The sequence below is a fragment of the Aotus nancymaae genome, unplaced genomic scaffold (genome assembly GCF_030222135.1).
Source record: "Aotus nancymaae isolate 86718 unplaced genomic scaffold, 86718_ANA_hifiasm-v0.15.2.pri h1tg000053l, whole genome shotgun sequence".
Taxonomy (NCBI): Eukaryota; Metazoa; Chordata; class Mammalia; order Primates; family Aotidae; genus Aotus; species Aotus nancymaae.
In genome coordinates this window covers 21,564,324-21,586,122 of record NW_026988467.1, presented here as the reverse complement: position 1 = coordinate 21,586,122, position 21,799 = coordinate 21,564,324, and the positions used below count along the sequence as shown (strand labels likewise).

The 21,799-nt window shown below is 53.6% G+C and overlaps 1 protein-coding gene and 1 long non-coding RNA gene across 2 annotated transcripts in view; one reads left to right on the top strand and one right to left on the bottom strand.

The window, feature by feature from the left end:
- Positions 1-10,636, bottom strand: part of LOC135269464 (uncharacterized) — a 33,200-nt gene extending 22,564 nt beyond the window's left edge. The window contains exon 1 of the long non-coding RNA XR_010337756.1: positions 9,076-10,636. This is a non-coding gene — a long non-coding RNA (uncharacterized LOC135269464). The remainder of the gene's footprint in view (positions 1-9,075) is intronic.
- The window catches only part of RUNX3 (RUNX family transcription factor 3), a 64,813-nt gene that overhangs the window by 22,858 nt on the left and 20,156 nt on the right, over positions 1-21,799 (top strand). The window contains exons 2-3 of the mRNA XM_012440130.2: positions 11,227-11,492; positions 13,697-13,853. Coding sequence (XP_012295553.1) covers positions 11,227-11,492; positions 13,697-13,853 — 423 coding nt within the window. The remainder of the gene's footprint in view (positions 1-11,226; positions 11,493-13,696; positions 13,854-21,799) is intronic.

Below are 21,799 nucleotides of genomic sequence, written 5' to 3'. Positions count from 1 at the left end.
TTTGCTGCATCACGAACAGCTGTACGACTCTGTGTGCATTTAAGCATATTGTCCATTTTTTTCAGAGGTTTGGGGCAGAGGGACTTTTTCAAATTTTTATCTTTTGCTTTCCTTTAAAAATATGTTTAAACATGCAAAATACATGTACAGAAGAACGTAGAAAATATAACTATTGTTTAAAAAAGAATAGTAAAGCAGACGTCTATGTACCCATCACCTGCCTTTTAAAAACAAAGCATTAGTGGGACCTTGGGGCTCCCACCAGTGTCCCCTCCCCGACTGCATCCCTCTCCCTCCCCGTCATGGGTGGCAAGTGGTGGGGACCACTCTCCTGATTTTTTTTTTTTTTTTTGGTAGATACAGAGTCTCATTTTGTTGCCCAGGCTGGTCTTGAACTCCAGGCCTCAAGTGATCCTCCCACCTCACCCTTCCAAGTAGCTGGGATTACCAATGCAAGTTACCATGCCTAGCTATGATTTTCGTATTAACCATTCTCTTACTTGTCTGTCTGCTTTTTGCCTTCATTGTCATTTTCTATTTATAAGAGCAGAAATTCTGGGATAACCTGAAAGGCCAACAATCGGGGATGTGACTTACTGGAGTTCTTGGAAATAATTTGTTCTCCCCATTTCACAGATGAGGAAACTGAGGTTTGGAGAGGGCCAAGGTCACACAGATGGCAAGGTGGGACCCCAGAGCGGGTCTGCTCTGAATCACAGAGGACTGTTCCGAAATGGAGCTCTACAGTCACTCTCTCATTTGTTCAACACGTGCTTGCGATGAGCTGAGCGTTCTAGACGCTAGCATCTAGTCCAGCCCCTGCACCACCCAACACTTGAGCTCCTTCCACAATATCCTGGTCTCAACTTGAATACCTCCCATAATGGAGAGCTCTCTACCTCTGAGGGGATATGTCTCTATTCCTAGCCAGCTCTCATTACTTCTTTTCCTGGTATGGAGCCCCCAGCATCCACATGGTCCCTGCCATCTGGGAGCTCTTCATAGATCTGACAGAGGAGCTCTTACCCCCCAAAGCCTGCTCTCCTCGAGGACCAAGTCTCCAGTTGCTTCAACAGTTCATCATGTGGCATGGTTTCAATACTCTTCCCCACACTGAGGTCCCTGCGGGTGTCACATGGCCCTAACAGACAGGACTCAGGATGAAGCCCAGAGAGGCCATATGTTGGCCTAGGGCATCTCAACCTAAACCCAAACTGAGGTCTCTGGGCCCGTAGGCTAGTGCCCTGCCCTTCCACCCACGTCATGTGTGGCACCCTAGCTGCAACTTTCCCACCACTTCCCTCCCACTGCCTTTCTCCAGGCTGGGAGTACGGGCTCTCCTTGTCCCCATGGAGCAATGAGGAGGTGGGTTACACTCAGATGCTGAGGAGTGGTTTGGCAGCCCCAGGGGGGAAAACCACCCAGAAAGTCTATGTCTCTGAATGGAGAAGCAGAAACTTCCACAGCCAGGGTTCAACTCCTCCCAGAGCTGACCCGTAGAACAAATCCAAAGCTCTGAGCCCTGATTCAGTGCCTGCCTCTGTATACGGATCTGTCCACACAATGGTCTGTTGTTTATACAACTGTGATGTGGGTTTCCACACCATCATGTGTGTGTCCACACCATTCTATATGGGGCCTATCTGTGCATCTACACCAATAGGTCCATGCCTGTTGATGCAGATTGAGACATCTCCTAGGAGTATCTTTGCACACACATGCACTTAACTGTTTACACCTGTGGCTGCACTGTAACAATGCCGTTCTCCATGAGGGCTTGTCCATGTGGGTAGGTGTGAGCTGCCAGTGAGTGTGTGAGAGAGACTGTGCCTATGAGCCTGGGTGCTGTGTGAGTGCGCCCATGCAGGGTATAGATGTGTGTGTGTGTGTATGTGCACCCTGTGTGCCCAGGGTCCAGTGGAGAATTTCCCATCCTAATCTCCTACTTCATGTGCCCCTCAGATCCTGGAGTCTGGCCTTTCCTCCTCATTTTCTAGCTAAATTATAACCCCTGGAAAAGTGCCCTTTATTATGGAAACGCTAACACAGCCTAAATGCCATTGGGGAGAAAGGGGTTGCTGCCATCCCAAGCCCACTTTTCTCTAAAGAGGGTGCCTTAGTTCATTCTGTGTTGCTATAACAAAATACCTGAGACTGGGTAATTTATAAATAGAATTAGAGAAATGGAAACTTCTTACTCACAGTTCTGGAGACTGGAAAGTCCAAAATCATGACTCTGGCAGGTTCAACATCTGGTGAGGTCCTGGACTCTCTGCTTCCAAGACGGCGTCTTCTGGCTGTATCCTCTGGAGGACACAGAATGTTGTGTCCTGAAGTCAGAGGGCAAAGAGGACCTAATCCATTCATGAGGGCAGAGGCTTCACCACTTAATCACTTCCCAAAAACCCTGCATCCACCTCTTAATACCACATGATGGGGATGAAATTTTAACATATGACTTTTGGGAGACATTCAAACCATAGAAGAGGATCTTTATTGCCTGCCGAGGATCCTTAGCTGTGATTTCCAGGCCTGGACACTCAGGCTGCCTGACAGGTCAAAGTGGGCTAGAGGGGGTGAGACAAGGGCAGGCTGAGCTGATGCTGAGGCCAGGAAGGTTTGTGCAGAGGCAGCCGGGCCTGCAGACAGGAGGCTCCGAGTCAAAGTCCAGTTGCCAATAAGCACCTTCTGTGAACTTGGGCAAGTCTCTGATCCTTCCTGGGCCTCAGTTTCCCCAGCTGTGAGATGGGGAAATGAGCAGACTGGTTGTAGATTAGCATGGAATTCTGGAATGTTGAAGACAGAGAGGCCACCAGGGGCTCAGGTGTGGTCCAATGCATTTACCTCCCTGAAGGGGAGTCTGAGGGCCAGAGAGGGAAGAGACTTGCCCAAGGTTACTCAGCAAGGAACAAGGAAGTTGTTCCTCTGGATCTAGCAGCTGGCTCTATGAGCCTCAGGCCGAGCCCCAGTTATAGGACACCACAATCTTTGGGCTCTGTTCAGCCCCAACTTTCATCAAGAATTTGGACTCTTTAGAGTTTATCAAGATGCCAGAGGCAACTGCTTCCCGACCAGTGAGGGTGACAGAGGAAAACTGCAGTATGAAAGAGTAGAAGAAGACATAAGGAAGGACTTTCCAGATGTTCAGAATGGAGAGCTGTGGGGGAGGGGGGACAGGGCAGAGCTCCAGCTACATCCCAGACCAGACTCAAGGCAGTGACCTGCATAGAAAGAGCTAGTAAATGTACAAATGGCACAAACAACTATAAAACGGGGACTCCTTCCCCAGCCCTATGGATCCAGGCCGTCAGTTTGACACTGACTGTGTGTGACCCTGAGAACCTTCCTTTCCAGCCTCAGTTATGCCTCCTGTTATCTGGGAATAGAGCATCCTGACTGTGCATCCGTCCCTGTGGGCATGGTGAAGATGAAATACTGCAGAACGTAGAGCTGCTAAGATCACTCACTTGGGAGTAAGGGAGACCTGAGTTCAAATCTAGACTTCCCTGCCACACAGAAACCCTCTGAGCCTCGGTTTTCCACATCTGCCCAATTCGCAAAGTTGTTTTGAAGTTCATCTAGAGTGATATAAGCAAAGTGGCTAGTAGGCGCTCAGGAAACCCTACTCCCTAGGACTGGGTACATGGCAGGGGCCAGGAGAGATGTGGCAACTGGTGATGGGGGAGACTTTCAGTCAGGACTGGCTACATAATTTGGGGGGGCCCAGTGCAAAATGAAAACGCAGGACCTTTACTGAATAAGTACTCAGAAGTTCAAGGCAGCAACGGCAGGGCATTAAAACAAGCTCAGGACCCTCTGAGAGCGGGGCCCTCTGCGACTGCACAGCTCACAGGCCCAGGAAGCCCGCCCTGCCTCTGGGGTGGCTCAAATCCAGTTCAGGTGGAGGGGCTGAGGCTTCCCCCATCGCACTGGGGGCCACTCCCTCTCCCAGGACTGCAGCTGGGACCGTGACTGCCGGCCCTGCCACTGTCAGTGGCCGTCAGAGGCAGCATAAAAGACCGACTGTTCCCCACGTCCTTATGCCCATTTTTATTTCATGCCATGCATACAGCACATAGCTGATTTCTTTCCGCAAAGGGCTGCACTTTTTTTTCTTTTCCAAGGGCGACGCTGGAAAGCCATGTGGCTTTTATTGCTGGCAGGAATGTCTGAGGCGTTCCTTCACCACCACATGAAATAGAGCCGTAATCTTCATCTGCGTAAGGCCAAAGCCCCCAGTCTCCTCCAAGCCATCGGCCTCTGAGATTAATTAAGGCTTCACAAGGACTGACAGTCATTAGGACCTTTTTGGGGAGGTGGAAAATCCCTAATGAGCCTGGCTGGGCCCAGAAGCTGCTGGGTGGGCAGTGGGGAGAGGAGCCTGCAGGAGAGGAAGGTGCGGAGTCAGCGGGAGGTAGCTGGAGAAGGAGGGGGTGCAGACTCTGTCACTGGCACCGGCTGTGACCTTGAGTGAGACTCTTTTCCTCCCTAGGCCTCAGTTCTGCTGTTTGAGAAATGGGGATTTGGATTTGCTGTCTCAGAGCCCTTTCGAGTCTGACACTGTAAAATTCTGAATCCTGCCCATAGTTCTGCCAGGATTCTAATTCTATTCCATGATGGTAACTTCGAGCACCAGGTTTGGGTCCATGAGAATAGAGTGTAGTGGGCAGCAACGTGGGCTCTGGGGCCAGGCTCCCTGGTTGGAAGCCTCCCTCTGTGGTTTCCCAGAAGTGCCATGTTGGGCAAGTTACTTGAGCTCTCTGAGCCTCAGTTTTCTTTCCTGTAAAATGGGAGTGATAATTATCCCTACCCCCTAAGAATGCTGTGAGGCATAAATGTGTGTAAAGTGAGAGCCACTTAGAGGAGCTTTTTCTCTCCCTGCCTGCCAGAGCTGAACCCCCACCCTGGGGCTGAGGGAAGGGCATACGTTTCCTAGAAGCCCCCTTGGCTTCAAGCTGCTCAGGTCCCTCCTACCACTCCGGGCCTCCCAATAGAAGAGTCCTGTGTTTGATGGCTCTGCTGACAGGTAGCTCTGCACTCACCTGCTGCTTTGGACAGAGAGCTCTGCGCTGAGGACAGCCCTCAGAGTACAGGCAGCCCCTCCCTGATGGAGGAGTAAGGGTGCTGGAAGGGCTCCTGAGAATTTGTTTGAACTTCTCAGATTCTGAGGCTCATGGAGGAAAGCTCTTTACTCTCCAAGCCTGGGTGTCCCCATCTGTAAAATGGAGAGAATAAAATCTCTGCCCTGCAGAGGCACCGTGAGAGCGAGCGACAATTGGCGGAAAACTCCCAGCATGCGGCAGGTGTCCAAAAAATTAGGGCAATTATTAGTCATAGACCACGGATCAAAGTCACAAACCAAATAACTGTCTACTAGAAATATTTCCCTGATTTACAGATGACAAGAGTGAGTAGCGGGGGTGGGGGGCAGTAGGAAGGCCCCAACAAGTGATGGGAGCCAAAACCAGAACACACTTCCCTGGTAACAGGTGGCACCGCCGGTTTATCTGCTCTGCGCCCCTGTCCCCCGCGAGAGAGAGGGTCCCTGTTCTCTCTTTTCTCTGTCCTTGTCTCCCTCTCTCTCTCCCATCCCCAAAGCAGAGTACCCTCTGACCACCCACCTGCAGAACAGGGTGGGGATGGGTGTGGAAGGATCCCAGGTCATGTGGACACATGGGAGCTGGCGTCCCACAGGAGGTGGTAAGGAGCTGGGTAGGAAGGAGGGTCCTCAGGCTCTGGGCCACCACGAAACCCTGCGGTCCTGCGGGAACCCACCCGGCCTGTAGAGGGGCCTTGAAAATGCACCCCCAGCATTCAGATGCAAACACTGAGACCCAGAGGGAAATGTGACTGACTCTAGCACTTCCCCGGGGCGAGAGGCACTGAGGGTTGCATCTGGACTTTGGTGTACGCGGCCGACGGGGCTGCAGACTCCCACCTGCCTGCGTTTTGCTTCACGGTGCTCGCCCCTGGCGGTGCTGGAGCTCAGTCTAGATCCTGATCATGACTCTTCCCTTTCCGGGCCTCAGTGTTCTCAACTGCAAACTGAGGACTACTGCGGATCCTGCCTCCCTGCAGACTGGTTCTGAGGCCAAAGAACAGCAGGTTGTGGGTGCACTCAGCTATCACAAGACCCTCCCGAGTGACCCTAGCAAGTCCTGCAACTCCCTGCAGATTTGAAGGGTTTGCTGATTTCCAAGCCCAGGGCTGCTTAGCAGAATTTACCACCCCAGCTCCCTCTCCCCATCATGGTAGCACTTTCCTGTCTATCTAGATGCCAGCTTTTCCCATCACTCAGCCACTAGGAGAAGAGCGCCGACTAGCTCGGCCTGGTAATGCCTGCGTACCCACATTTTGAGCCAGAGCAGGCTTTTAACCTGGGTCCAGCCCTCTCTAGCCCGACTGACCTTGAGCAACGTTCCTCTTTGCTTACATGGGCATACCAATTACCACAAACAATGCCATGGGCAATGAATACCATGCTTAATACCCATGTGCAGTGCCCGGCACAATGTAAAGCCTCAGCACCCCCAGCTGTTACCATTCTTCCCATTTTACCATCGGAAGAGGGGACCAAGGCTCAGGGGACCTCAGACACACGGCAAAAGTCTCGGACCTCACAGGCAGTATCTGGGTCCTAATGCCCTCATCACCCTGTCTCCCCAGCTCCTTCTGTCTCCCCTCCAAGTCTGACACTTTCCAAAAAGAAAGAAAGATCTCTGTAATTCGAGAAGCTCACTTGTCCTCCCACACACTCTGAATCCTTCCAGAGAGGCTGCCCAGAGAGATGACCCTAGAGCTGGACTCCCTGGGGGTGGACTGCCAGCCCGCAGGAGACACCCCCCTCCACCCAGATACACTGCCATTTTTCATTAACTTTTCTCCCTTATATATTCAGATGTCATGATCTGAAATTGGGATGCAGATGAGTCCTAGTTTACTCAGCAGCATTTTGTTTTTGTTTCTTCAAACAATCGATCACAATTTAGATATAGTGAAACATGATGCTCCTCCCCTCCTAGAGAGAATCCTTAATCCTCCTCCTGTGAAATGGAGTGGTTAGAATGATCTCCATTGACAGAAGAGGAAACTGAGGCTCAGTGAGGGGCATGAATGTCCCCTTGGGGTTCCAGGGCACTAGGCCGGAGATAGGATTCACCCTGGGTCCTCTGGATGGGGGATTTAGGGCCAGGCTGGGAGAAGTGTTCAGTTCTAGAAGAGAGTCCTCTGCCCTCTTTGCTGGACTAGGCTCCTGTATGATTCAGGATATGGGAAACAGACGCCTCCTGGGAAGGAAGCGGGGTCCCTGGCAGTGTCTGCTGAAGCCCAGTTGCTTCTTAGGAAAGTGTCTGTCTATGGGAGGGGCCAAAGTGAGGTTCTGAGAGGAATGGTCAGAAGGGCAATCATCAAGACCCAGCTCCTGCCGCCCCATGATGGTTGCTGGAAACCCCCCTGTGAGCTGACTCCACGTGGAGCTAGGTCACAGCCAGTCCTTACCTCCCCCAGGCAGCATGTGGGCAAACCGAGGGGTCAGGACAGCATGGACTTGGCTCAGAGTTCTGGCAAGCTTTGAACATGAGAACTGGACATTTCACAGATGGGAAGTGTGAGGCCCAGATCGGGGTGGTGGTGGGGTGGGGGGCGTCAAAGGGCCCCAGCAAGGATGGAGAGGTCTTATTTTTTCATAATGACAGTGATGGCTCCCCGCGGCTGGAGCACCCTCTGTGTGCCAGGACTGTGCTAAGCACTTTACACACAACTCTGTGAAGGGCCACTATGAGTGCCCCCACTTTACAGATGAAAGAAATGAGGCTCAGAGAGCCTTAGGTAACTCTCCTTAGAGGGCTGTGGGTGAGAGAAGACACACTCAGGCAGAGGGACTGCAGACCCAAGCTCTTTCCACTGTCCATGGGGCTCCTAGGTAGCTTCCCAGAGCATACCTGCACCTTGTCTGATACATTTGGGGGATCCCTGCCCAGGCGCGGCAGAGGCACTGTGAATTATGCCTGCCCTGGGAAGCCCGCACCCTCACTGCCAAGGCCGCACTTGGAGTGCACTCCTAAATGCCTGAGGTGCTAAAAGACGAATCCCCTTCCTGGGGCAAAGGAGCTGGCTATATTTGCTCCAGGATGGGTTCTAGGTTTACCAAACTCTGAGCTACGGTAGGGGAGGGAAGTGTCCTGACCTTCTGCTTCCTTGTCCTGCTGTGGACAACATGGGGTGCTCTTAGGTGGGGGCCACCGGAGAGAAACTGGGCTGTTTGTCCCTCGATCTGAAGAGGGAGAAAAGACGAGAGTCCATGCCAGCTGGGGAAGGGCAAGGGTGTCCACGTGCCTCAGATGGGGGAGTGGGAGCTCTCCCTCCCATTTAATAGATGGCAAAGGTTGTAATAGGGAGGAAGCAGGCTGGCGATCAGTGGAAATTGGGAACAAGCTAGCCAGTTCTGTAGGTCTTCCCCGGTGCCTGAAAACGCAAAGGCAGAAGGCGTCCGTTTCAACAGAGGTGAGCAAGGCGGCCTCGGTTTGACACAAAGCCATCGGTTTGTCCCAAACCTGGCCGCACCGATGGCAAGGAATCGGACGGGCTTTCAGTCCGGGAAGGACAGCTCCTCGGGGGCGGCTGCCGCGCCTGCACCCGGGCCGCAGCTGGCGCGCATCTGTAGCCCGGAGGAGCCAGCACCTCCGCGGCTGGCAGGGCGCGGGCGCCAACTAGCGGCGACTCCTGCCACGGTGCCTGCCAGGCGGCCCGGCGACCTTGGGCTGGGGACCCAAGGGCCTGCACCCCCGGTCCCTTGGGTCTGGTGACCACGGGCAGCGAGCGCCCTCCCACGGGCTGGAGCCGTGCCGGGTCCTGCACCAGGTGCCCGGGCCCACAAGAGCCCCCCATTCTCTGGAAACTTGTTTGTCAACCCGCCATAGGGGGAGAGGGAGAAATCAGGCGGAGGGACAAGCAAAGGGCACGAGGCAAATCAAAAACACTCGACACGTGGAATTTGCCACGACCTGAAACAGCGGGTCGCGGCTGCGAAACCGCTCGAGGGCAGCACGTGTCGCCCGCCCCGGGCCCGGGCCCTACCTGGCCACGACACGCTGGGCCTTCCCCAGAGACGTTCCCAGAGGTGGGAGCGCCCAGGCCGGATAGCTCGCTTCCTCTGGTTCTGCTGCTCGTGCCAGGCGCTCGAGCCTTGGTCCACGATCGTCAGCTGCCAGGCGCAGGTTCTCTGAAAAGGTCCAGGCAGGGACCTTCGCCGTCCTTGCTTTCAACACTTCCTGAAGGCGTGATGTGAGGTTCCGAGGGGGGTAGGGGCCACCTCTCCCGATGTTCCGGGTGAGGCCAGAGTCTTTCGCCCCTGGAGCGCACGCGGGAGTTGATTTCGTTTGGCGACGACGAAATGGCGCGCGCTGGGCAGGGGTCAGATCCATCAAGAGATCCTGCGGCCACTGTCGGATCCTAGGCTTCTTTGCTTCCGAGGCTTGGCATTCATTGTTTTGCACCTGTCGAGGGCCAGAGGCAACGAAAATCTAGCTCAGTTTCCAAAGCGGCGGGAGGCTCAGCACGCGTTCGTTCCCCAGAGTCTAGGAGGTGTCTGGGGCGATAATTCGGAAGGATTGAGGCTTGACCTTTCCCGTTGCCCTCCCAGCTGTAGCCGGCCCCTAGGCTTGCTCGACTGACTTAGGAGGCGGGAGAGGCAGGGGTCGTTTACAGTGAAGCCCAGGAGCGGTTGGGCCGCGCAGCTGGGAGTAGGAGCGGGGACCCAGAGCCAGGCGGGCAGGCAGTGCCTCGGCGAAACCGTCCGCGGTCCCTGCGGCGCAGCCGGAGCACAGGGGCCCAAGAAGAAGTGTAGTCGGACCCGCGGAGGCCACTTTCCATCTGCATGGAGAAAGGCAATTCTGTCCTCTGGAAGCCGGGGCCCTTAACTTTGCAGCAGTAGTTCAGTTTTCTTTTTGCTACCGACCCGCTCACTGTTTCACGATGCAGGGCCGTGGTTACAGGAGTGGAGGAAAAAAATCGGGAAAACGCATTTTGCAGGCCTTGTCGTGGTTTTCAAAGAGCCACAGGCCGCCACAACGAAGAACGACGCCGCGAGGCCTGCGAGAACCTGAAACTTGTTTTTAGGGGAGAGCACAGGGGAAAGGGGTTGCTGACCCCAGGATACTTAGGGTCCCTGGGAGACACCCTTCCGTCTGTCCCCAGTTTGGCACAGGGGCCACCGAGGTTGGGACCAAAGCAGCGCAGGGCCGGGAGCTGCAGAGCCTGCCGGCCGGGCGTGGATGGCGCGCAAAATTCAGTTTGGGGTGGAGGAGCTTGGGTCAGAATAATCTGCGGGACGACGGAGGTGCGTAACCTCTTTAGGGCGGCTCCCGGTTGCGCAGTCACCGGCCCTGGGCCCCCGCGGCCCCCAGCCGGGGGTGCAGAAGTCACGGGCCCGAAGCAGCAAGAGCTGGGGAAGCCCGGCCGCGGCCAGCGGGGGGAGGAGCGAAGGGGTTGCGCCCCCGCGTCAGGGAGACGCGACCCGGGAAAGGGCTTCAAGGGCGACTTCTGTGGGACCCGGACGTTCTAAGCAAATTTCTAGCGTCGGCGCGGGGCTCCCAGCGCTCTCGGGGGCCCTGGGCTGTGGTTCGGAAGCCTCCTTCGCGGGGCGGGGCCTTCCGCCCCTCCCGCCGGCGGCCTCCGGCAGGCCCCGTTCCTCCCAGCTAACGCTGCCGAGGTGCCCGCGATGGGGGCTCCGCCGATTGGCTGCGCGACGCGTCGCTCGTGCCGGCCCCGCCCCGCCCCGCGGGCCCCGGGGGTAGTAACCCCGCGCGGGCGGCCACGGCCCCGCCACTTGATTCTGGAGGATTTGTTCTGGGGTTGCGGCTGCGGAGTCGCGGCGGCCGCAGGCGGGCTTTGGGGTGGGAGGTGGCAGCGGCGGCGGCGGCGGCGCAGCCTCGGGCGGGCCCCGCCGCGGCCCAGACAGCCGGGACCGCCGCGAGGGGCGGCCGCACGCGGGGCTGCGCGCCGGGGATGCGGGACTAGCGGGCGGCCTGCCGGCGGCCGTCGGGGCGGCGAGGGCTTGCAGCGGGCGGGTCCCGGCGGGCCTTGGCCGGGCGCCGCCCCCTGCACCCTGAGGCCCCGGGCCCCGCCGCTTCTGCTTTCCCGCTTCTCGCGGCAGCGGCGGCCGAGGAGGCGCCCGCGCCGGCCGCCCGCCCGGCGCCTTGACGGCCGCTGTTATGCGTATTCCTGTAGACCCGAGCACCAGCCGCCGCTTCACACCTCCCTCCACGGCCTTCCCCTGCGGCGGCGGCGGCGGCAAGATGGGCGAGAACAGCGGCGCGCTGAGCGCGCAGGCAGCCGTGGGGCCCGGCGGGCGCGCCCGTCCCGAGGTGCGCTCGATGGTGGACGTGCTGGCGGACCACCCGGGCGAGCTCGTGCGCACCGACAGCCCCAACTTCCTCTGCTCCGTGCTGCCCTCGCACTGGCGCTGCAACAAGACGCTGCCCGTCGCCTTCAAGGTGAGTGCGGGGCCGGGGGCGGGAGGGCGCCTGGGCGGGAGGGCGCTTGCCCTGAGGCTCCGGGCGTCCCAGCTGCGCAGTTCGGGGGCCTTGGGAGCCGCGGGAAGGGGAGGTGGCCGAGACCCCGCGGCGACACCCGGGAACCCGGGTCGGCCTCGCTGCGCACTCGGCTCGGGGACCTCGGCGTCGTGTCTCGGATGCGCCCTGCACAGATGCATTTTCAGGGGGTTGCCCCGCTCCACCTGGGCTTTGGGCAGCTCTGCGTAGAGAGGTTGGTGCGGAAACGGGCGGATGGGGTTTCCCGCGCCCTAACCCGGATTGCTCAGCTACAGCCCTGCGGGCAACGGAGGAGAGGATCCCCAGACCCTGGTTAGGACACCGCGGGTGGGGTGCGGAGGGTGAAAGGGCCTATCCTCCGCCGGCAGCAGCCCTCCTCCCGCGTCGCTTCACAAACGCTTCCTGCTCACACCCTCCACTTCGGGCTTCTGAAATTTTATGGGACGGCGCTAGGCCGGAATCGGGGCACTGCCCGGCAGACGTTTGCTAGGGGATATTCTGCGTCCCTAATGGCTGGTTGAGATTGGGGGACCCCCACCTCTGGCAGCCCCCAGCCATTCAGAGGACCTTTTTCTTTATGTCAGGGAGTAGGCGACTGTTTCATTTTCATTTTTTTAAGGGGGCAACGAGATGAAACGAAAACGCCTCGGTTTTCCCCTAAACCTCTCGCAGCTGCCGTGAGAAAAGGGCAGGGCAGGAAAGGCCGGCGGCTGGGGGTGGTGCTGCCCGAGGTGGCTGGAAGCGGCGGCCGCTGGCAGCTGAGGCAGTCCCTGCTCCCATTAAGACGACTCCAAATTGGAAAAAAAAAAAAAAAAAAGGTTGAGTGGCTCTTTGAGGTCTCCCGGGTGACATCTTAAAATACCAGTGGGGAAAATCTCCCCGGGAAGCGGGGAGGCCCATGTGATTTGAATCGTCAGATCGGAGGTTTTACTGTCACTTGGAGCTTAAAAGGAGTCTTTGAAATTAAAAGAAGACAGGATGTTGACAGGAAATCTGGCCTTTTTAATCAGACCCCAAACATTTTTCTCCTTGAAATTTTTACCATCTGGATCTTGAGTCCCTGCACGCGGCATCCACGTTTAAATGGCTGTCACTGTGTTTAAAGTCTGATTCTTTTCAAAAGGCAGTCTGCCACTCCGTGCTCCTGGGGGTGAGGGACTGGGGGAGGATGGCGTTTAGGGAGACATCGCCACCCCCCGTCCTGCACTTTCAAGCAGGTGCATTCTTCTGTCATCAAAAGCCCCCATCTCACTTTAAAGGGGTTTTCTGGGTGATCCTTCTCAAAACACCAGTGAGTTTTGCATCCTGCATTTTCTCTGCATAACGAATTTAGGCTCTGCAGAGGCCAATACACTGGGCCTGGTGCACATTTCGGGGCCACATTTCATGCCCTGAACAGCTCTTGCGTAAATTGAGTGGGGGTAGCAGCCCTGTTGTTATTGTTGATATTCTTTTTTTTTTTTGAGATAGAATCTCACTCTGTCGCCAGGCTGGAGTACAGTGGCACAGTCTCGGCTCACTGCAACCTCCGCCTCCCGGGTTCAAGCAATTCTCCTGCCTCAGCCTCCGGGGTAACTGAGACTACAGGCACAAGACACCACGCCCAGCTAATTTTTGTATTTTTAGTAGAAACAGGGTTTCACCATGTTGGCCAGGATGGTCTCGATCTCTTGACCTCGTGATCCGCCCACCTCGGCCTCCCAAAGTGCTGGGGTTACAGGTTTGAGCCACCGTGCCCGGCCATATCGTTGATATTGTTTTTTACTTGGAGACTTCGTTGCTAGGGGCATGTTGATTCCTCTTTCGCTGCAGCCAAAGACAACAGGGGAACTGCTCCCCACATCATAGTGACTGAGCTGATTCACAGCTCCGGCTTAGACTTCTCTGAAAGGATGATTTCTTGGGACACAGTTTAAGCAGTTGATCTGGGATTTTGGTGTGGAAGCTCGAGATTCCATCTTCTTGTTTTCGTGATATTTGGGAGAAGGTCTTTTTTGTTTTTAAGCCTCTTCTCCACCCTGCATTAAAGAAATACGCAGTGCGCCTGGGACCTAGGGGAGCTGCCTGGCCCAGCTCCTCCCCTCCTTTCCCTTGCCTCCCGCTTCCTTTTGAGCTGTCCCCCTGCATCCCCCGCCCTGTGTCCTCAGGTGGTGGCACTGGGGGATGTGCCGGATGGCACGGTGGTGACCGTGATGGCAGGCAATGATGAGAACTACTCTGCGGAGCTACGCAACGCCTCAGCCGTCATGAAGAACCAGGTGGCCAGGTTCAACGACCTTCGCTTCGTGGGACGAAGTGGGCGAGGTAAGCGGGAGGGAGGCCTCGCCAGTTCAGCATTGGCAAGGGCAGGGGCAGTGGGGAAGGAGGTTGAACGAGGGGCCTTGGAATCCCGAAAAACAGGTCTCCAGACACAGCTTTGTCTAAAACAGTGATCTGTAATCCCGTAGAATGTTACAGTTCCCTTTGAGGAGGTGAGGAAAGTTATAGTCTCTTGCCAGAAAAAGACAATGTTCTCCCAGTTTCTAGGGTTTACCAACTCCTGAACCCTTTCATGCCACCCCTCTTTAAACACCCCTGATCTCACAAAAGATGCTGGCAAGAGATTGTGGATTCACAAGCTCAAAAAGGGAGCTTAAAGGTCTTTGTGCAAGGGGGTTGCAAGACGAGTCCCTGGTCTGTAGGGCCCAAGCACCCCAGCCACTCTCTCCATAGGGGGCAGAATCTCACCCACACTCGGAGGCTCTGTCTCCCCAGCTGTGGTCTCCCAGATGCAGTTTCCCAGCGCCTTCGAGCCCTAGGTGGTCTGGAATGGAAGCTAACGCAGCTGAATATTGGAAAGCACAGCTCGAAGGCTGCCATCTCCTACCCGAGATTCAAGGCTGGTGTGCCATCCTGTCTGTCTGATCGACCTTGGGCAGTAGAAGGAAGGTGGAACAGGGGTGAGGGCTGTTGAATGGGAGGCTTCTGAGACCTGAAACCCATCTTCACTTAACTCCTGGAAAAGTTAAGTGGGAAAGTCCTAGAAACCCTGCCCCCATGGAATGGAGGCCTCAGGGTCCGCTGCCCCTTTAAGACCAGCCTGCCTGCGAGAAGTGGCTGAAGTGGGAGTTGCCCTTCCCAAGCACCAGGCCCACCTCTAGCTTTGTTAAGAAGTAAGCTGGTTTCCCTCTGCTCCCCAACCCCACGCTGAAGCGGCTGAAGCAGAACCGTGCTTTTCATCACCAATAAACAGGACCTTCTCAAGGTTCTAGTTCCCTCTGAGCTGCCAGCCCTGCTCAGAAATGGGCATCTGGGCACCATTTTCTCCCCCTCCTGCCTTTCAATGTATACATCCAAATGTCAACCATATTTTGACTTTTCAGCATTAATTAAAACCAGGACATTATTTGCATGTAATAACTGTTTACTTGTTACTTTTTATGAAACTGAAATAGTTTACATTCTTTCAAACATTTCCTGTTCCTGTTGGCTCCCTTCCCCACGCACAGATTTCTTTCAAACGGTGCCCTTAACTGGTTGCAGGTTGGTGGATGGAAAATGTTTGCTTTTATGAATTAAGCTTTCATTGCTGCTCCTAATTAGTCTTCAAGTCCCTTTTGTCATCCCCAATCTCTCAAACCCTTTGCAACTTAATCCCAGCCCTGAGAGGAGAGTCACTGGTCCCTGCTTGGTGGCAGGCAAGGTTGACGGCTGATTGCTGACTGCGCGGCGGTGGCTGGGTCTGCTGGCTCAGGTGTGTGTTGGGAGCACTATAGCTGCTGTCTGTTGCGAGGCGGGCGGAAGGTGCTGTGGATCCGGGAGCCCAGCAAGCATCAGGAACTTGATTCCCCCTTTCCACTCCCTCTCCTGGGAGGTGAGATAAAGAAAGAGAAGAGGCGACGATTTTCTGAGTTACTGAGACCTTGCCTGGCCGTTCTGCACACTGAGAACGATTTTGTGTGTGTGTGGTTTTCATGCCCACAGACTTTGTGCTCCCCCCGACTGGGCCTGCAGGGAGGAAGATGGATTTCCAAAGCTTTGTTTGGTTGGGAGCTAGTCCTTGTAGCAGGCATGGCTGAGGCTGGGGTTGTGGCTCTGGGAGATGCCGGAGGCTGAGTTTATAGACCATTCTCTCATCCATCTTCTCTCAGTGGTCCATAACCAGTCTCAGAGGTCCTGGGAGGCAGGAAGTGCTCTGAGGAGGAGTTCTGATGTCTGAGGAACTCTGGCTAAGGCGTTCAGTCTTCAAAGGCTTGAGGTCTTTAAGAGCCTGCATTCTAGTATCAGCCGCCCTGCCTTTGAGTCCCGGCTCTGCTAATGACTTGTGGATGACATTGGGCAAATGGCTTAACCTCTCTGTGCCTCGGTTTCCTCATCTGTGAGGTGGGGATGGTAATCAGACTTACCTCATGAGATTTGGGGAAGGTTAGGGAAATTGATGCAAGTGTATCAGCTGGCATATACTGAGAGCTGGATACATGTTAGAGATTTTGTTACTTCAAATGCTTGGGACTGGAGGAGGACTTTGAGGTCCCTTTGAGCGGTGACAGCCACTGATTCTCTGATTACCGTGCGGTTTGGGCGGGGGTGGGGGAAACCCAGAAGGTATGAACTGCTGAGTGGGAGAGGTGGAGGCGGTTGGCAGGGAGGAAAGAGGGTGCCAGGTCCGCTGGCATGCAGACACACATCTGCGGTGCCCATCCTGCTGACTGGGAAATTCCCACCTGAGAGAACAGTCCGTGGTTGACAGTGACAATCTGGGCCACTCTAGGAGTCGGGACACTTTGGGAGTTAAGATCGGAGGTTGGGACCCAGAATCCTTGCCTGGCTCTGACTTCTGCCAGAACTGAGAAATCTGATAGAAACCTCTGCTTGTTTCCTCAATTTTTAGTCCTATATTCTGTCTGAATTCCAGGAAGATGGCTTTCCATGAAAGACATCCACCCAGTAATACCCTAGAGCGTTCACAATAGGGCTGAAGGTGTGAACCAAGAAAAGGAAGGGAAGAAATCCAGGTCATTGCTGTCTCCTGCAGTGATTAGGGCGGAGGCCCCTGCCCCACCAGACACAAGGAGGCTTCCTTACAATACATATTTTGTATCGAGCCTTACATTGAAATTTGTAAATAATGTAACCTACGTATTTACAGGCAGTTGCAAACTATGTTACTCCATAGCTATGAGGGAGGAAAAAAAGGAAAGTAATTTATAATAAAACACTGATTTGAATATGCAAATGTTAGGGCCAGAGGACTCCATGAGGTGGACGAATGCCGTCCTCACAGAAACCCCCAGCAGAGGGAACAGGCAGAGTGGCAGGACTCAGTCTGAACGTGGCCTTGCTGCCAATACCAGGACTTTCTGAAGTTGTCAACAACTCTTGGCAAAGCTGTGAACAAAATTTCAAAGAAAAAAAAAAAAACTGTCTTTCCTTCTGGAAAATTCAGTAGATATTAAAAGTACCAAAAAAAATCCCTTGTTTTATGTAAAACTGAATTAGGTTCATGACTCAGAGAATTTTTTTTTCCTTTTACTTTTTGTTGGGACAAGGTCTTGCTCTGTCACCCGGGCTGGGGTGCAGTGGTGCGATCACTGCAGCCTCTACCTCCTGGGCTCAAGCAGTCCTCCCACCCAGTAGCTGGGACTATAGGCAGACACCACCATGCTCGACTGATTTTTTAAAATCATTTTTTGTAGAGATGGGGGTGGTGTTTGCTGTGTTGCTCAGGCTGGTCTTGAACTCCTGGACTCAAGTGATCCTTCTGCCTTGACCTCTCAAAGTGTTGGGATTACAGGCGTGAGTCACCACACCCAGCCAGAGAACTTTTATAAGCAAGTTTTACCCTCCCAGGAAGAATGAATCTTCACTGTCCTGGGCAGTGCTGGGCGCTGGCATCCCCCTCCACATACACACACCCCACTCCTAATGCTGGCAGTGCCACCCCAGCACTGTGTTGACCACATGCCACCACACATCCCCAAAATGCCCTCTAGCAGGCGGCCACTGGCCTAGGTGAAAATGAAAAGCACATGAGCTCCAGAGCTGTGATCAACTGGTTAAAAAGCAACAGTGTGGACAGAGATTCAGGGTGCAGTGTGCCGGTGCAGGCTGAGGGGAACCACTGGTTGGGGGAGAGATGGATGGCTTCTCGATCATCTTCTTAAAGTTGCGAAAACCCCAAGGTCCCCTGAGACCGAGACATGTCTCCTCCCCTGCCCATGCAGCTCTGGTGGGTAGGGAGGGGACCTTAGACACATAGGAACACAGGCAGAGAGGCTCAAGGACTTGCCTGAGGCCACACTGCCAACCCAGCTGCTGAATGATGGGTCCAGGATGAGTTTCTGGACCCCTAAAGGAAACCCATTTCCCAGCCCAAGCCTTCTCCCCTGCAACCAGGGCCAGCCCTCCAAGAGCCTGAGTTTGCACTTCCTGGGCTCCTGACGGACTGCAGGTTCACCCAAGGCTCCTGCATGGAGTTATATCTAGAGGCTGAGAGAGAGGGATGAATGGGTTAGCCGCTGCCAGGCAGAGAGAGAGCTGGGCAGGGCTGGGGGAGCTGAGGGGCACTCAGGGAGACCTCTTTCTCTCAGCCCTGCTTCCCGGGCTCCCTGTCTCCAGTGGTCCCGGTCCTCATGCCTGCCCCGTCCTCTCACTCCTCCTCTTAGGCCTCACATTTCTCCTTTATACCCGAGATGGGTGGGGACAGGCCCAGAAGCTGGTGGAAGCCACTGAGGAGTGCTGGTGACCTCAGGGGTTGCATGTGGTTTGCTACCTGGTAGGGGTGGGGGCTTCTTACTACTCAGGAGCAGGACCTTAGTACCTGTGTGGAGGGGCAGGCTCTGGCACATTCTAACTTTTCTGAGTCCTGCCTGGATACTGTGTGACCTGCTCAACTCACTGCTCCTCTCTGAGCCTCAGTTTTCTCATCTGCAAAATGAGAGCCATTATCTCTGCCCTTAATTTATTTTACAAATGTTGTTGAGCACCTACTGTGTGCCAGATGCCATCCTAAGGGCTGGAGACGCAGCATGAACAAGACAAAAACTTCAGCCCCTGGGGAGTTTATAATCTAGTGGAAGGAAACAAAATGAGTAGATGGATTATTAAAAGCAATACGCATTGCGGGAAAATTCCAGCAGGTGCAGGGAATAGAGAAAGGGAGTGGGAGGCCTGTGATACTTCAGACTGAGCTGCTTCGCCTTTTTGGTTTTGTTGTTGTTATTGTTGTTGTTTTGTCTTTTTTTCTTTTAACCCCATGGGCCCCTTTGCTATCTGGTGAAGAAACCCACACACCTTTCTCAGAATAAGGATTTTTTTAAGGTATAAAATCAAATCCAAAGTATTACAATAGAAACCAATTCTATTAAGACATGGCAAAATGCTTTAAAAATTGTGGTAAATATGCTGCTTTGCTCAATGTATTAAATAAGATCTAGCATTGGGTTTAATGATGACCATGGTTTTGAAGTTGTGACGAGCATAAAAGATATTTAGAGAAACCTGCAGCAGCTGTAATGTGAGATGTAAGTATCCGTGACGTCTGTTGGCGACAAGGTCACAGGTACAGCTGATAATACCTCTGTGATTTGTTGCCTATGCTCATGCTTGAGAGTGATGCTAAATTTCAGTCAGAGGTTAGGGACAATACAGTTGTGATGTTTTCCTATCCCAGTTCTCAGGCTCACTCAATTATACGGAGCCAAGTTAAAAATGCCTGCCAGGTGTAGTGGCTCATGCTTGTAATCCCAACACTTTGGGAGGCCAAGGCGGGAGGGTCACTTGAGCCTAGGAGTTCAAGACCAGCCTGGACACATAGTAAAACCTTGTCTCTACAAAAAAAGAAAAAGGAAAAAAAAATTAGCCAGGCATGGTGGTGCTCACCTGTTGTCTTAGCTACTCAGGAGGCTGAAACAGGAGGATGGCTTGAGCCTGGGAGGTCCAGACTGCAGTGAGCTATGATCATGCCACTGCACTCCAACCTAGGTGACAGAGCAAGATCCTGTCTCAAAAAAAAAAAAAAAAAAAAAAACATTTAAATTTAAAATGCCCACTTTAGATAAAGTGACCAGGGAAGGCCTGACTGAGAAGGTGAGAGGACTGAAGGAGCGGTTTAGTAAACTTTCACTTGCTGCTGTGGGCCAGGGGCCCTGTGGCAAGGCACTGGGGCCCATTCGTCCTCTGTGTCTGGAGTCTGGCCCCTAGGGCGCTGGGCTGTCAGAACCAAGAAGGTGTTGGACAACACTGTCAGGGTCAGAGGCTCAGGGACCCCAGGAGAGTACTGAGCTGGTTGGAGGAAGAAGGGGTCCGGGAGAGAAATGACCTCAGAGTGAGGACAGGCAGTAGGAGGGGTCGGGCAGGGAGCCTGAGGCATCTGCTGGGCACTTCCCTAGACCATCTGCACTTTCTGCTTCTAGAAATCATGCAAAGTGCCCCCGTGGCCTGAGTGGGAGAGCAGGTCTGTTCTGACCTGGGGCTCCAGGGGCAAGTGCTGGCTGGCTTAGGAAGAGACTTCCAGAGAAGCCCCTTGCTTCCCAGTTGGAGCCACAAGTCAGTGGGTCTTGAGATTGAAACTCCCCCTGGTGTCTCAGAAGACCTCTCATTCTGTGGCGTGGCTCCTGGCAGCCTAGCTGGTTTAATTTTGTTCTGGATTCTCCTGCCTCTGGGGCTGGAATTTTCACTTGATAGTTGACCCCCAAGTACCTGGCCATGCAGAGGGAACTGTGAGATCCTGGCCTCCACCCTGAGCTTCATCTCCCGCCTGCAACGTGCGGATGTTGAAACCTACCTGCTCACCTTGGAGGGCTGTCGGAGGGGAATAGGAAAACATTACAGTTAAATTGTCCCTAACCTCTGACTGAAATTTTGATCACTCCTGCACTTGGGCAGGCTCCCTCGGTCCCTCGGTGGCCATCCTGTGCCAGCCCTGGGGTGCGGGTGACACGTGCAAGACCATTGCCCCTACCGACAGGGAGTTCCCAGGCCTGTATGTGGGATCCAGAGCCAGGGATAGGGGCATAAAGTCTAGCCTGGGGGATCCGCAAACCCCGTCCCCCCACTCCGGGCCACTAATCTCGTATCACATGAGACTGTGGATCATAACAGAATAGGGTGATAGGAGGACTCTTACCAAGACCCTAGGAAGACTGCATTGCCCTTTGAGGAAAAATCTTTATCCTTTACCATGCCAACCAGCAAACTCCCAGACGTGTTAGAGAATTCACTGTAGAAAGTAGAGAGAACACTGTCGAAAGTAAATCTTGATAAACTGCTTTCTACACGGAGAAACCAGTCTAAACATAAAATGATAGAACGAGAAATAGAAGTGAAAATGAAAAACCGCCCAGCGTGAGAAGGCGAAATGTGCAGGCTGGTGACCCGGAGAACTGATGGCCACAAATACAGCATGGAAAGTATTAACAAGCTTCGTGTATAGCGATTTTTAAAAGGCACTAAAACCTTCACAGGAAAGTAAAAGAGCATGAAAGCAATAATTAGTGTTGGATTATGATGGATGTGATCATATAAAAAATTTCAGTCTCACTAGTAATAGAGAAAAGGCAAACAAAATCAAGAGCGTGTAAAAGATCGTCCATCTTGATAGACACATCCCTGGGGTGTGACGCAGCCTCACAGGCGAGGGTGACGACTAAATCTCTCCGGAGAGTCATCTCACTCCAAGAGGGATCTGCGCCCGTAACATGTCCCAAGCCTCTGATGCCGTGAAATCACTTACCGCTTCTTGGAATCTATTCTAAGGAAATAAGCAGAGATGCAGACAAAGATGTTTATAAATAGAAGGCCACTTTCATTTTATTTTAAATGGTAAAAAAAAAAAATAGTATTTTAAAAGTTTTTTCCCCTCTCAGGAATTTTGAATGGAGACTTTGGAGCCAAATGTCTATCTAAAAATAGAAAAACATTCTGGAAATAACAGTTGTGTCTACAGAAGAAATGTCTACAGCTCCCAAATCAGTCCTTTTTCAGCTCCAGCTGCACACATCAATAAGAAATTAGCAACCATGTAAATACCCAGGAGTAAGGAGGTAGATAAATAAAAGATGAGGCTTCCGTGAGTTGAAATATTTTGCAGCCATTAAAAATGAAGTTTATGGAGAAGTTTTAATGACGTGGGAAAGTGCTTCTGATGTGATGTTAAATGAAAAAGAAAAACAGTATGAAAATCTGTATTTTAGTACCACTGCTACTGTGTAAATATACAAACCCATACAAAAAGAACTGGAAGAGAAAACACCCAAATGGTAATGGTGTTT